This window comes from Callospermophilus lateralis, chromosome 1 (genome assembly GCF_048772815.1).
Source record: "Callospermophilus lateralis isolate mCalLat2 chromosome 1, mCalLat2.hap1, whole genome shotgun sequence".
Lineage (NCBI taxonomy): Eukaryota > Metazoa > Chordata > Mammalia > Rodentia > Sciuridae > Callospermophilus > Callospermophilus lateralis.
The window spans coordinates 35,421,156-35,435,755 of record NC_135305.1 but is presented as its reverse complement, the minus strand read 5'-3'; the positions used below and the strand labels follow the sequence as shown (position 1 = coordinate 35,435,755).

Genomic DNA, 14,600 nt, shown 5'->3' with positions numbered 1-14,600 from the left:
TACTAAGTAGTCAGAAGTTAAATTTAGAAGCCAAATCTTATCAATGTCTTTGATGAAATGTCCTTTGGCAATGAACAGCACTCTGCTGGAGAATTATTTCTTAAAGTTATTTTTTGCTGAAATTGAACGCTACCCACATGATCTCATGACCCTATTTGGATAGCAGGTTTAACATCAACCTTCTTTTATTTTGTAAAGCTTTTCTCCCTCTTATTTTGAATCTGATAAGAATTTCAATTTTATTGCTACAATTTTCTTTACAAGAAATGTACAACGTCCTTTGAAGTGATTTCACTGAATTTAAACTCATTTCCACACATTCTTAGGTATAAAATAATAATATAGGGAACAATGTTTTTTCTATTTAAGGAATTTACAGTTGGGAGCATTACAAAGGCATGGAACTCGAGACATCTAGCTTCCTACCTTTTGATGGAAAATATGCAAATTAAACGTTAAGAGGAAACCAAGTTAGAGAAATTGAATGCATGTGAACACCCTGCTCTAAAGACACAGGCCAAGAACTGAGTGAGCATTAACTACCCTGAATACTGCCATTACCCTGAGTTGTAGGTAATGTGCCAACAGGCCGTCCTGCCAAAAGCATATGTGAATGATTCCAGTTTTACTAATAACTTTATTTAAATAAGACACAGGAACTTCTATACTGAAAAAATACAAAACAGAAGCCACACATTTCCTTGTGTAAAGCCATATTGTATGATAACTCTAATACTGTTCAGCGCAGTGGCTAAAATTAAACAGTACAACTATATACAAAATTTAAACAATTTCTGACAATTTTCTACAGCTGGATGTAGGATACATTTGAGCTCAACAACTTCTGGAAAATTTACATGGCAAAGCACAAGCTTTAACACATTTGGTTCAAAACTTTAATATATGCTAAGAACAAATGTACAACACAATATTTAGTTTCTCATGAGAAAATAAAAGCACATCACTATAAATATCGTACATCAGATTTCATCACGAAAAAAGCATATTCAGTCCATCTTTCTGAAATTGATATTGATACTATTGCATCTTATTTGGACAAAGCAGAGCATAAGATCAACACATCATGTAATGCTAAACCAGATATCAGAAGTTAAATGGAGCTCATATTTATCTTACGGAACTAGCAATTCTCCCTTTAACCATAATCTACAAAATATAGTATTTTCATCAAGGCCTGAGATTATTAGGGTTAAAGGTGTCTGCTGCTGAAAAGATTGTTTTAAAAGGTTCCCCTGTGAAAAATGGCAAAAGTAAACTGAGTCTTTTTCTCCATGACAGTCTCCTACAATATAACACTGACTAATTTAAAGGAGCCAAAATGCACCTTCAGGAGAGAATATTACTGCAAACTTTGGTGGAAAGAAGAGAATTGGGATCATGACAAAATAACACACGGACCACACATACACACAAACATTTACATATACATATAATTTCTTTGAAAAAAAATAATGGTGTTGCTTTCTTTTCTATCATCTCATCCTTCTTCAACCTCCTTAGCAAATAAAGAAAAACTGAGGAATGACTGAAGAAAACTGAAATATTCCTTTAAATATAGGCACCTTGTTCCCCCCTTCTTCTTAAAAAAATATTGTGCCACACACTTTGGGTGCAGATAAGACAACTCTAGGTTTTCATAACTGAAATCAATGGAATAAAAACACAAAGCTTCCTTTGACTTTTGGATACTTTCGTTGTGCTGCAGAAAACTGTCTGAAAGTCAGGTTCTCTCACTGACTGACCAGGAATATCTAGGGCTCTCTTCACACTTTACAGAAAACTTATTTCAAGTCTTCAAGTTCAAGGCTACTTACTTGGATATATTCTCTACTTCACATATCCAAAATATTAACAAAACTATTCATGATAGTATTATGCAAGGCTTAAATTAGCTTTGAAATATTGCTTTTGTAAGTCACCAAATAACTCGCTTACTTAGGTGGCACCAATTCTGAGACCCAAGTATTCTCTGCATGAATGCAACTTCATGCACCTCAACTGCTTGAAGAAACTAATAAACAAAACTGTCACTTTCTAACCTGAAAATTAAACAATTTCCAAAAGAGAAACTAAGCATAAATATGCTTTCAGATAAAAATGGTAGCAATTATGACCCTGATGGCCAACATAAAAAACCTCAATCATCCCCTGTGAAACTTGAAAACCCTGTTTTGAAATTAAACCTAGACATTCTTGTCTTTAAATTCATTACACATAATGTGGAATGTTTATGTACAATCTAGTACTGAATACTTTATTTGCAACATTGTAACAGTCACTAACTGAGCAACACCCAAACTTTTAATTAAAACAGCCACATTTACACATTGGAACAGTGAATGCAACAGTTGTTTAACTTGTTACCACATGACAAAAGTGATGTCACACCACAGATTTGCTGGTTCTCCTCATGTTCACCCATGTCCAGGATTATCATTCTCCTAGGGTTGAATGCACTTCTTATTCTAAGAATGTGGAATGTAATGAGGAAAGGGAAATGCATAAAATAAGGAAAGGCAAGAGTGATGTTCCCTCTTTAGCTTTTTAGCTGTGAAATATTTAATATCCCAATATGATATACATTCCAAGTTACCTGAGTTTAGACTTCAACTGAAGTACCTGAAGCTAGGCCATAGGGTGGGCACTGTGCAACTGTTGTGGCCATATTTTTTTTTTTTTGCATTGTATGTATTACAGAAATTAGAAACAAACATCTGGATCAATTGTAAACATAATCCTGAAGTACAGTATTTTCCAAAGGACAAAACACAGCAAGACATTTTCTATTTAGACAGGCAACTTTTTGATATAGAGCTTATTTATACTGAAGAATCTGGAACAACACACAGGACACAGTACTAATCTGTCAAACATACTATGAAATGCATAGTCTCCACTTAAACGCTGAATGACATACACATTTTGCAAGCATTACTGCTTTCCACAAAAACTGCTGAATAGGAGTTCCGTCCCTGCCAAGATCAGTGTTAAGAGATACTTTATGATGCTGATAAGTATTTTGTTGTTGGTGGTGGTGTTCAGAAAGTTTGTCACTCCATGCAGATAAAAGTCTGAGACCTTTTCCCAGTCCATGGAACATGGGGTGGAGGCCAGCTCCCCCTCTGCTTAGATCATCACATAGTTCTGAGCAGAGATGTGTTCCTCACCCTGCAGTTCCTGCAGGAGCTGCTGCTGCTGGGAAGCCTGCTGGACAGAGGTGTCTAGGGACCCTGCTGTGCTGGTGTCATCGGAAAGAGACGTGAAGGAAACCCGGGAAGAGAGCTGCTCAACGGTCAGAGTTGCCAGAGTTGAGCTCTGGCCAGAGTTAGGAGAGTTCTTGAGCATCAGGTCGGAAGCAGGTAAGAGAGGGCCTAGAAGTTTCACAGGACAGAAAGCTGATCCAGTTGGGATGAAATTAACCTTGTTTTTGTCAGGACATGAAAAGAGAGGGGCCGAGAGAGGCTGACGAGACCTAAAACCATAAAACAAAATTAGGTTTATGATCACCAAGGAGTTAAGCGCTTTCTGATTAAACTGGAGTTCTCTAAAATGGCTAAAATGTGAATGGCAGGGAATGAGTTAAGTGTACAAAGAGGAGTAAACATCTTCCATAGCACAAGTCAGCTGGCAGATATTCATGTGCACAGCACTTAAGTGATATTTGAGTCAAAACAACTTTCAAAAGGACTGGGCAGAGAATTTTTTTTTTTTTTTTTTTTTAACAGAGATCATTAGTTTGTTTTCAATCATTTAGGAATGTGGAAAAATCGTCTAAATTATAGTTGAAGATTGTGCAAGGTTAGGATAACCTTTTCTGTATTTTTAAAAGAAAAAAAAAAGCGTGGGCATATAGAAGCATTTTTTTTTGTTTTTCTCCATCTCTAGACATGCTCCGGCTGGCACAGACTGGGGAGTAAAAGTTTCAATGGTCTCTCCAAGAGCCAGCCACCCAGCAGAGGAGGATCCATAAGCCCTTCCTCTCCTATTCCCAGAACTAAGCCATCAACTCCTGCAAGACCCATCTCTATCCCCTTTTAAGTTACAAGGGTATAACAGCCTTCATTAGGCGCCTGTGTTGGGACAAAAGGATGATAGTCCAAAAGCCACAGTCTTCTTCTGAGCTATTCTGCCCAGGTTTATAGCATGAACCTCTTTTTTGAGTTTATTTCTAATTTATACATATTAAAATTTCAAAAAAAGAAAAAAAGAAAAGAAGAAAGAAAAACCAAATCTGTGAAGAAAAAGTTTGAATTCATGAATAAACAGGCTAGAAGTGTTTCTAGGGAAGGAGACTTTCCCTCTGGCTTGTGGAATACACTGTGTAGGCTAGTCATGTGTGCTAACTTTGCTCTTAAATGCCTTTTTGTCAGGCACCTAAATTAATACAGCTGTTGAAAGGAAAATTCTTAAAGATTAAAAATAGAACTTTTAGGTAAGAAGGATGAATTTCCACGTTTCTCTGCACTGGCTTAGACATCCCCAGCATAGACTTCAATTCTCCTTCAACAGTATCTCCCTTTGCCTATTTGAATCTTTTTTCATAATTTGCTTCGAAACACATTATCAGCTGGATGGAGTAGTTGATTCATCAGTAATCAACTGGTCTCAGTAAAAAGCTTCACAGCTTTGCAGAACCCAGCTGATAGAAAAGACATTACTTACGCCATTTCCTCAAAGACTTTCACTCGCTCACATCCCTCTGGGGGCTCCCGTTTGAACATGTAGCTGTTGTTTGGTTTGGGAGATGAAGCATACTTGGGTAACGGTGAGCTACTCCCACTGTCTGTAAATTTAAAGCAGTTATATTAACTAGTGATTGAAAGTTCTTTTGAATTAAACCTGATTTCCAAACAGCCTTCTGCACAGTTTATACACTGCTCCCCCTTTTCCTTTCACCACAGAGCCTCTTTTATTGTAAAGTTATTTCTAACATCCTTGTGAAATATATTTCATTTAAATAAAAACAGAAATCTGCCATAAAAAACAACATAAAAGGAAGATGCTTTGGTCTTGAAAACTACTTTTTGAATTAAGTAGAGCTATGATACTGAAAATAAATATACTATCTATTATGTACTTCAAAAATGTAAATGTGGCATATATACACAATGGAATATTACTCAGCAATAAAAGAGAATAAAATCATGGCATTTTCAGATAAATGGATGGAGTTAGAGAAGATAATGCTAAGTGAAGTTAGCCAATTCCAAAAAAACAAATTCTAAATGTTTTCTCTGATATAAGGAAGCGGACTCATAGTGGGAAAGGGAGGGGAAGCATGGGAGGAATAGACAAATTCTAGATAGGGTAGAGTGGTGGGTGGAAAAGGAAGGGGGCAGGGGGGTTAGAATTGATGGTGGAATGTGATGGTCATCATTATCCAAAGTATGCATGAAGATATGAATTGATGTGAATATACTTTGTATACAACCAGAGATATGAAAAATTTGTGATCTATATGTGTAATATGACTTGTAATGCATTCTGCTGTCATATATAAATTTAAAAATATTAATAAAGAAGACATGTATTAAAACAAAAATAAAAAGAATGTAAATAAATGAGGTAACATGTATAAGTCATACAGAAGGATTATAACAGATAATAATACAGCATTCTCTATATGCTTTCTGTTTTACCAACTGAAACGAAAAATTTAGTATGTGTAATATTTTAGAAATATTTTTACTAAACACCATGAATAACATGTGGAGAGAGGGGAAAAAAGGCTTATAACACTAGTCTTCTTCCATATGCCCATCATAAAATAGGTAATTTGCTCAGAATTTTGTCTTTAAAATGCCTATAAAAGGGCTTTTTAAGCACAGTTTGCATTTTAGGTACTAAAAGACATGGGAAATCCAAAAACATCTCTACCTAACATGTTTCCCTCATAATTTTTCACCAAAAAGAAAATGGTCTATTCATGAAAAGCTGTAAAACCTATATGCAATTCTCCCTTTCCTATTTGGCAAGGGATTTTGGAAATTCAAATCCACCAAAATGTGTCATTAACGCTGTAAGATGCCAAGTAGTAAAGTCAGTAATGTATTTGTATAAATCTAACAGTACTATTTAAACAAATTCTGACTTAATGCAAACCAATTCCCACTGCTAAAATACCAAGTACAAGATCAATGGGGATATATTATTTTCATCTATTTTGAAAGATGGCATTACCATCACAATTATATTAGAATTTTGGTACATTGCTTTAGTTTAGGGTACAGAACAAAGTCCAGCAAAGTTCAGAAACTCAGCAACAGGAACATTTTTATCATCATTAATGAGGTATAATATATGATTTGGAAATAGACTCTTGGTCTATTTTCCTAAATAATACTTTATTTTTTGAATGATTCAAAGAGCATCTATGTTAGTCTTGAGAATACAGACGAGTGCTTAAATTTGAGAATGGCTGCATCTCTAGCTGGAAAATCAATGCCTGAAAAAAACAAGGGCACATTTTCAGGAAAGCTAGAAAGCCACATAGTTCATCTATCACTGTCATTCATATCCTATAGATTATGCATGGGAGTAAATAGAATGAAGCAGGTTTCTTCATATACCATTCAGATTTGAGGATTTTCATATATCCAACATTTATTCTGTATTTTGATTAGATAAATGGAAGAAAGATGGGGAAATGTGATTTTCTCCATTAGATCAATATAAAACATGAGTCTGAGTAGGGGTCTGAATTTGCTGTTTCTATTTGAATGAGGCTAGACAGATACACTGCTCAAAAACTGGTGTGAATAAGGTCCTGAACTCAATGCAATATCCAACAATTTTACTATCTAGACAGCAACAATTCATAAGAAGGAAATAAACTGGATCAAGAATACAAGAGTATGTCATAAGAAGCCTCCATGGAGATTACAACTGAACACAGCACAGCCACACAGTATACAGAATCAGTAAAACCCTGTGCTTGATGCCTATCAACAAGGGTATGACCATCTCACTAGTCAAGGATTCACTCAATTATCATGTAAGAAAAGTTATTTCAGTCAGTTGCAGTCTTCTGTGCTCTATTTCTTATTATTATAAGGGCTATTTAAGTTTTATTATTCGTTTCAAAGGATCTTCCCAGAGTTGAAGCTGCAAAACTAATAACTTTTTTCATAAACATTCTAAAATGAAACAATTTTTCTTAAACTTTTTTTCTCATTCTAGAGAGTACAAATATATTCTTTTTAACAGAGCTGTACCTACTTAACCATTCTTGCTTTAAAATATTCATTTGGGAGAGGGTAATCAATATTAAACAAAACATATTATCAGCCTAGACAAATAGTATTCAGTGCTATTATATTATTTTGACTTTTCAGTAAAAGAGCATTTGGTTTTCTGTGGACATTTAAATTTGTTTGGGAGTCTGGAAAGACAATGCTTAAAAAATATTTTGAGGATATAAACAAAGATCTGTTAAATCTGGACTTTGCCCCTCAGGTCAGTATATAATCTTAGTACAAAGAGGAATGAGGAACAGAGAGATGAGTTTGGCTTTATCATTTGTTGAATAGTTGTGTTACCTTGAACACAACTTGCCTCTCTGGATTTATATGTAATTAAAGCAATCATCACACATGAATTCTAAACTTCTGCGATTTTTTTCTTCTTTAACAGTTTTAACATACTAAGGAGGAAAATTGTATCAAAATATTTTTTTTGCTTTACAATGTGGAATGCTTTAAAAATTACCTATATTACCAGCCTGTTGTACCAATTCCATATATGAATGTATAATGAATCACCTATTCACTTAAAACTGTATTAAATATCATAATTATATTTCAAATATTCTAAATATGAAGTAAGCATGCCTGCTCAGGAAATTCAAGATGAAAAGCCTCAGTAATCTTAATTATATGACTTTTCTATTATCCTACAGAGGAATAATGTGTGTTCATAACTAGAAATAAAATTGAGATTAAGTTAAATGTTACTTTATAGTCTTATAACATTATAACCAATTGTCAATAAAATTAAATGCAATGAACACGCTTATTTACATATCTTTCTGTATTTACAACAGTCTAATTTATATTTGTAACAGAATCATGAGAAAATCAAGAGCATGGAAACATTTCATTGATTATTTTATTATAACATATCATACTTATGTATGTGTACCATATTTATATTAAAATATAAGTAACTTGTAAATATAACTTGTAAATATTTTTAAACATGATAATGAATTAAATCTTGGGAGAATTAGAGAAGTTATTAAATTTGAAATTCTACAAATAAAGAATAAATAATGTGTACTTTTATGGCTTAAAAGTTTCTGAATGAAGAAACTTCAGAAATGGTCTTTATTATTTCTCATATATTACTAGTCTTCATTATTTCTCGTATATTATGTCATGTGATCTATAATTCCTGTATTAAAATAATATATATATATTAAGGTTGATTATATTTATTATTTATGTAAATAGGTGTGTAAATTCTTTGTCATGGTTATATTCAAGCCCTAAATCTTTAGATGTGCTTCATCTCTATCAAATTAACAAATTAAATATGCTTATTCTAAAAATAGCAAGTATAATTATACAATGGTGATTTGTAACCCAAATTCCACATTATTAAAACAACACAAGATGTTTTAGAAGTAAGAATATACAGCCGTCATTCCTAGGAGATTCTAATTTAATTAGTATTGTGAGGAAATACTTCTTTTTTTTTGCAGGGGAGTTTCCAATTGCATCTGATATACAATCAAATTTTGAGAACCAACCATGAATATTAAGAACACTGGTTTGGAATCAGGTTATCTTTTATGTAGATGTAACTGCATGATCTACAATAATCTCAAATTTTTGATCTATAAAAATGGGAATGGCTACTGATATATTAGCTATAAAAAATGTGTACAGAAAGAACAGTGTCTGAAAACACAGTAAGTTCTCAATAACATTGTACTGGTGGAAATAATACATCCTATCAAATTTGCAAATTTAAAAAGGCAAATCTTTCAGAAATTAAGTACCTATTCCACTCTCTTGGCAGAAATGGGTAAAAAGAAAAAGTCATTTTCAATGGATTTGCACACTCTATTCAGTTAAGCAAAGATAAAATTTTATTTCTGGAAGGAAAGCAAAGTAATATTTGGAGTACCAGATTCTTGTGGTTTGCAACTACCTAGCATGGACTCTGTGGGCTTATGATGGCATCCTGTAGTATATAGAAATATATCAGCCTGAAATTAAATTCAATGCCTTAAAGCATGTAGAGAAATAATTTTATAATATACACAGCAATAACCAATAGCATGGAATTCTTATTCTAGCTTTCCCAGGTAACTGACTAGGAAAATGAGAATAGTGTTCAACCAACACTGTACTCAATGACATACTAAGAGTATAATAAAAGTATCAGTTAACCAACAGAGTTAGATTAGAAATATGATTGAATAAGTAGGGACCAAACAGAATTACTATTCTGCTGCTAAAATTACTTAATTGTGCTTCAGGACATGAAATTATCAACTATACTGAGGTTTGATGGCTAATGAAATCAGGAAAACCACACAATCATATAGCACTTCTTAGCAACAAACTTTTAGAACCAGGTAGCATTACTAACTATATCGAAAGGCCTGCATTTTCTGCTAACTCTGAAACCAAATCATGATATTACATGTAAAGAGAATTTAACAAATAGTCTCCAAGCTTTTGGTAAAACTTCAAAGTTAACCCTTTATGAAAATTCATATTATTTCAAAGAGACATAGTTATAGCTAAGATCTCTATAAGATCAACACTAATCAAAGGGTAAGGAGAAAAAAACCAATATTATAACCTTTTGCTACTTATATTTTTTGAACTTCAAGTCAGGTTATTTTTAGTGGAACTCAAATTACATTTCAAATGTTAGGCCCATTAACTAAATATCATGGAGGTATTTTATATTTTAATCACTTGTCATTCTTTTTAGTATTAATTTAATTGCTACCAATTCACAAATTAAGCAAATTATGGTTGCTCTTTTGTTTTTGCATACTGATAATAAGACACTGAACAACAATGTTGATTGTTATCTCCAAATCTGACTGAGTCCTTGATATGCTAAGAACTCATTCTGGAATGATAGTTAAAAATGAAAGAAAATCACCTTATTGAAGACTGTCCTTCCACCCACTTATAGACTAAAATTTTGCCTCTTTTAAATATAAATCACAATAAAACTAATTAAACTAAAAATAAATTGCAAATTATACCAAGTATTTTAGATTTTGAGAAGTAATGAATTTAAGGAAGCCTAGTAAAATCATGTACTATAACCTTAGTTTTTATATTCTCAAACTTTTTAATGAAAAATTTCCAGGAACTTTGGTTTTAAAAAAACTCAACATATTATTCATATAAAAGGCTCCTAAAATATCCTACAGGGGGAATAAAAGACAAAAAATCTAATAAAAGTCTTACTACAATTGTAAATGTTCATTTAAATATTTACTGAGCACTATATGCAAATAGAAGACAAAAGAAAATGCTATAAATGTCATCTTAACACAATGTTAGATATAACTCAGTATTTTTTTAAAAAATTGCTAAAGGGAAATGGTATTATAACATCTTTGAGCAGACATCAATGGGGAATCTTAAACTTACCCTTACCTTATAGCCTATTCTTTCTCCAATATTCTCTGCCTTACTAATGGTGGTAATCATTTTCCACCGTTCCCACAAGGTTTGTCAGAACCTTGCCATTATATACATCTCCTTCTCCTCCCTCAGCTGATACATCTTAACAGCCACAGAATGCTTTTGATTCTTTCTCAGTCCCCTTCCTCTAATTCCTCTGCCCTTGTTACCTTTCCTCATCATTGCCCTACATCTGTGGCCTCCTAAATGAAGTGTCTGCTAACACATGGCAAGAAAAGATGAGACCATTTATATTCGTTTTTTATTTTTAAAAGAACAAGTACACTTTACTAGCAAGTTTATGTAATGAATTTACACATATATAACTTAGAAATATATGAACTTATATTAGGAGAACCCTTGTCAAAACTGATGACAAGAGTGTGTAATAAATTTCTAAAAGCTTGAAAATTATTAAAAGAGCATATTATCTTGCTCTTCTTTATTTTACCTTTATTTAAGTAAAGGTAAAATAAAGTTTATCTTTACTTAACTCCACTTCTATAATTCCACCTGAATTATGGTTCTCAAATATTAAACTGATCATGTCCTTTAGCTGACAAAGGATCTTTCTTGGCTCTTCATTTCTCTTAGTAAGTTCTACAAGATCCATTGTGAACTACTAGCCTACCTCTCCACTCTCACTTCTTTCTACTCCCCACTGTTATAAGCCTATGCTCCAACCATACAATTTCTTACTATTATCTCATACCAGGCTCACACACCAGGCTCTTTCATAGCTGAAAGTTATATAAAAATTATTCCTTCTGAAAAGGCAGTTAAGATGTAATATGAAGTTCCTACAGAAGGTCTTTGTTAGCATTTGAACTCCACAGAAGTTAGGAAAATTAATTTCTTTAAGCTGCAACCAACCTTTAAATAAAAATATCATCTACTCATGGGTTTGTGATAACAGGAAATAACAAAAGTAAAATAACCTGAGCATACTTACTCATAACAATTCTATGAGGTAATTATCCCCGATTTACAGTGGAGGATATTGAGATACAAGGAGGATGAGAAACTTGTGCAAGGACACATCATTAGTAAGTGGCAGAGCAGGCATTCAGCCTGTCTCAGAGTCAAGAGTCATTACCATCATGCTATCTGCTTCTCTAAGTTTTGATATACCTCAAACCTAGTGTCTTGATGAGGATAAGAGGAGACAGCTAGATGATCAAGTTCCTTCCTAACATTCTGTGCTTCTAACTAAAGGCCTACAACTTGGGGAATAGCTTCACTGGGTTGGCCTCCTATTAGTATCACAAGGAAACACCACTATGAGCTTATTTTTCTTAGAGGAACACAAAAGATAACATGGATAAAAAACTTCAGATTTTCTTTTCCTTTGAGTTCACATGTTATTATTTTCTCTCCAGGCATGATTAAGGGATAGGGATATATATATATATATATATATATATATATATACACACACACACACACACACACACACACACACACACACACACACCTTAAGATAGGTCTTAATGAAGTTATTTCCTTTCTTCTAATTTCAACTGGATTTTTTAAAATTCTTGGTTTCTTTCCTACCAAAAAGTACCCATCTTTATCTATATATCATAACATAATATTTGTCTATTCTTTATTGTTTTTATAAAAAGAATTTCATACTCTTCATGAATATCAAAAAGCATAACACACATAATTTAACAACTTAAAGAAAAAGACACTGGATCGGGACTGTGGCTCAGAGGTAGAGCGCTTGCCTAGCAAGTGTGAGGTACTGGGTTCAATCCCCAGCACCACACAGAAATAAACAAATAAAATAAAGGTATTGTGTCCATCTACAACTAAAAAAAAAAAAAAATTAAAAAAAGAAAGAAAAAGACACTGATGTTTTCAACATAGTCACTGAAGATGTATCCTTTTATTTTAAAATATGGACATATTATGAAAAAATGTCTCAATCTTCACTCATCACTACACCATGCTAGACATTCCTGTATTTGCTGGGAATGAAGCAATCAACAATATTAGGTTACCTGTTTTTGCTATAGTTCACTTTCTGATAAACAGGTAACAAAAGATTAAGTGAAATATATATGCAAGAATGTTAAAAAAAAATTGGCTTCCTTATAATCTAAACTCTGATCTATAACAACTAGAATTGAGTTGTATACTTATTAAGTAATTCTGAATTATGAATAATAACATCCACATAGAGCTATCACATTATCTGTCATGGATCCAATTGTTGAACCAAGCCTTTATTGGATGCTTATTATGTGCTGTCAGATCCTGGAAATGTATGTACTAGTACATGTCATCTTGAAAAAGACAAATAGGGAAAATGACATTAAGAATATAATTCTTGAATAGATCAGTTTTAACCTATTAATAAAAATAAAACTCTTGCAAAACTGCAGAATTTTTTAAACAACTACTTAAAATCAACTGTGCCAAAGATCAATGATGAGTGGCATGATGAAATCTAGATTTTGTGGCTTTCCCAGTACCTATTTAATAACTCCTTTGTTGGAACAATATCTTTCCAGTTTATAATGTTATAAACAATAAACATCACAGAACTAAAATGAGACAATCTTTTGATAAACAGATCCAGGTTCAAAACCAGTGATTTTTCAAGTACAGTCACTAAAAGAGGTGTATTCATCATCATATTTGTTTTCATAATATAAAACACCCAAAAAATGCCATAACCTCTTAATTAGGCTATCTAGAAGACAAAGGGCCAAAACACAGAAGGCAAAAATAAAAAAAGGCTAAGAAATCAAGCCCTAGAGATAAATACAAACAGGGTTGAAATGTACATAGAAAAGAATAGGAAGAGGTCCAGCATGGGCAATTATGGTTTGGATGTGAGGTGTCTGTTCCCCAAAAGCTCACGTGTAAGACAATGCAAGAAGGCTTAGAGGTGAAATGATTGGGTCATGAGAACCATAACCCAATCAGTAGATTAATCCCCTGTTGGGATTAACTGAGTAGTGAGTGAAGGTAGGTAGAGTATGGCTGGAGGAAGTAGTTCCTGGGGGGTATAACTTTGGGTTATATATTTTGTATCTAGCAAGTGGAGTCTCTTTCTCTGTTTCCTGATCATTGTGTGAGTCACTCCCCTTTGCCACACTCTTCCTCCTCATGATGGAAGATGTTCTGCCTCACCTCAAGTCCTGAGAAATGAAGCCAACTATCTATGAACTGAGACCTCTGAAACTGTGAGCGCCCAAATAAACTTTTTCTCTTCTAAAATTGTTCTGGCCTGGACTTTCAGTCAGAGTAGTGAAAAATCTGACTAAATCATAGGCTATTTCAAAAGTCTGCCTGGGATCAGACCTAGACCTTGAAAAAACAAGATAAAACCCCTATTTTTTTTCTTTCCTGGGACCAAGGACCGCCTATTCCTAACACTCAAAGTTTGATAATATTTATGACATTAAGTAGGGTTATTTTCATTGGCTTGGGAAACTGTCCAAATAGCATACACTGCTCCTCTAAGAAAACACAGTTTAAATTTCAAGCAATCAATTTATGGACTCTTAGAATACAACTCTCAATAGTTGGCCTAAATAAAATGATTCCATTTACTTCAAGATTACAACAATCAATGTTTCCAAAATATCTTGCAAAACTGTAGAATTTTATAATTGCCTATGAATTGTGCTAAAGATCAACAATAAGTGGTGTACTGAAGTCTAGATTTTGTGGCTTGCCCAGCACCAATCTGACTACCAATAAATAACACCCGTAGAGCTGCTAGAAGAACTAATTATGACACTACCATTAGTATTATATAATTGATTTTTTTTGTGTGTGTGTGTGCCTTGTACTGTGGGCATTTTGACGAGGAAGGCCACCTCTTAGGGTACATTCAGAAAATGTCAAAGATGAGATCTCTTATTATGGATCCCTGAGTTTTTCACACAGAGCCACAGGAACCAC

At 33.4% G+C, this 14,600-nt stretch overlaps 1 protein-coding gene across 2 annotated transcripts in view; it reads right to left on the bottom strand.

Annotated features, from left to right (window-relative positions):
* Positions 1-617: 617 nt before the first annotated feature.
* Glcci1 (glucocorticoid induced 1) overlaps positions 618-14,600 on the bottom strand; it is a 90,942-nt gene continuing 76,959 nt past the window's right edge. For both annotated transcript variants that reach the window (XM_076833952.2, XM_076833962.2), the window contains exons 7-8: positions 4,684-4,804; positions 618-3,493 (exon numbers count right to left, since the gene is read on the bottom strand). In XM_076833952.2, the coding sequence (XP_076690067.1) occupies positions 3,148-3,493; positions 4,684-4,804 (467 nt within the window). In that variant the 3' untranslated portion in view covers positions 618-3,147. The remainder of the gene's footprint in view (positions 3,494-4,683; positions 4,805-14,600) is intronic.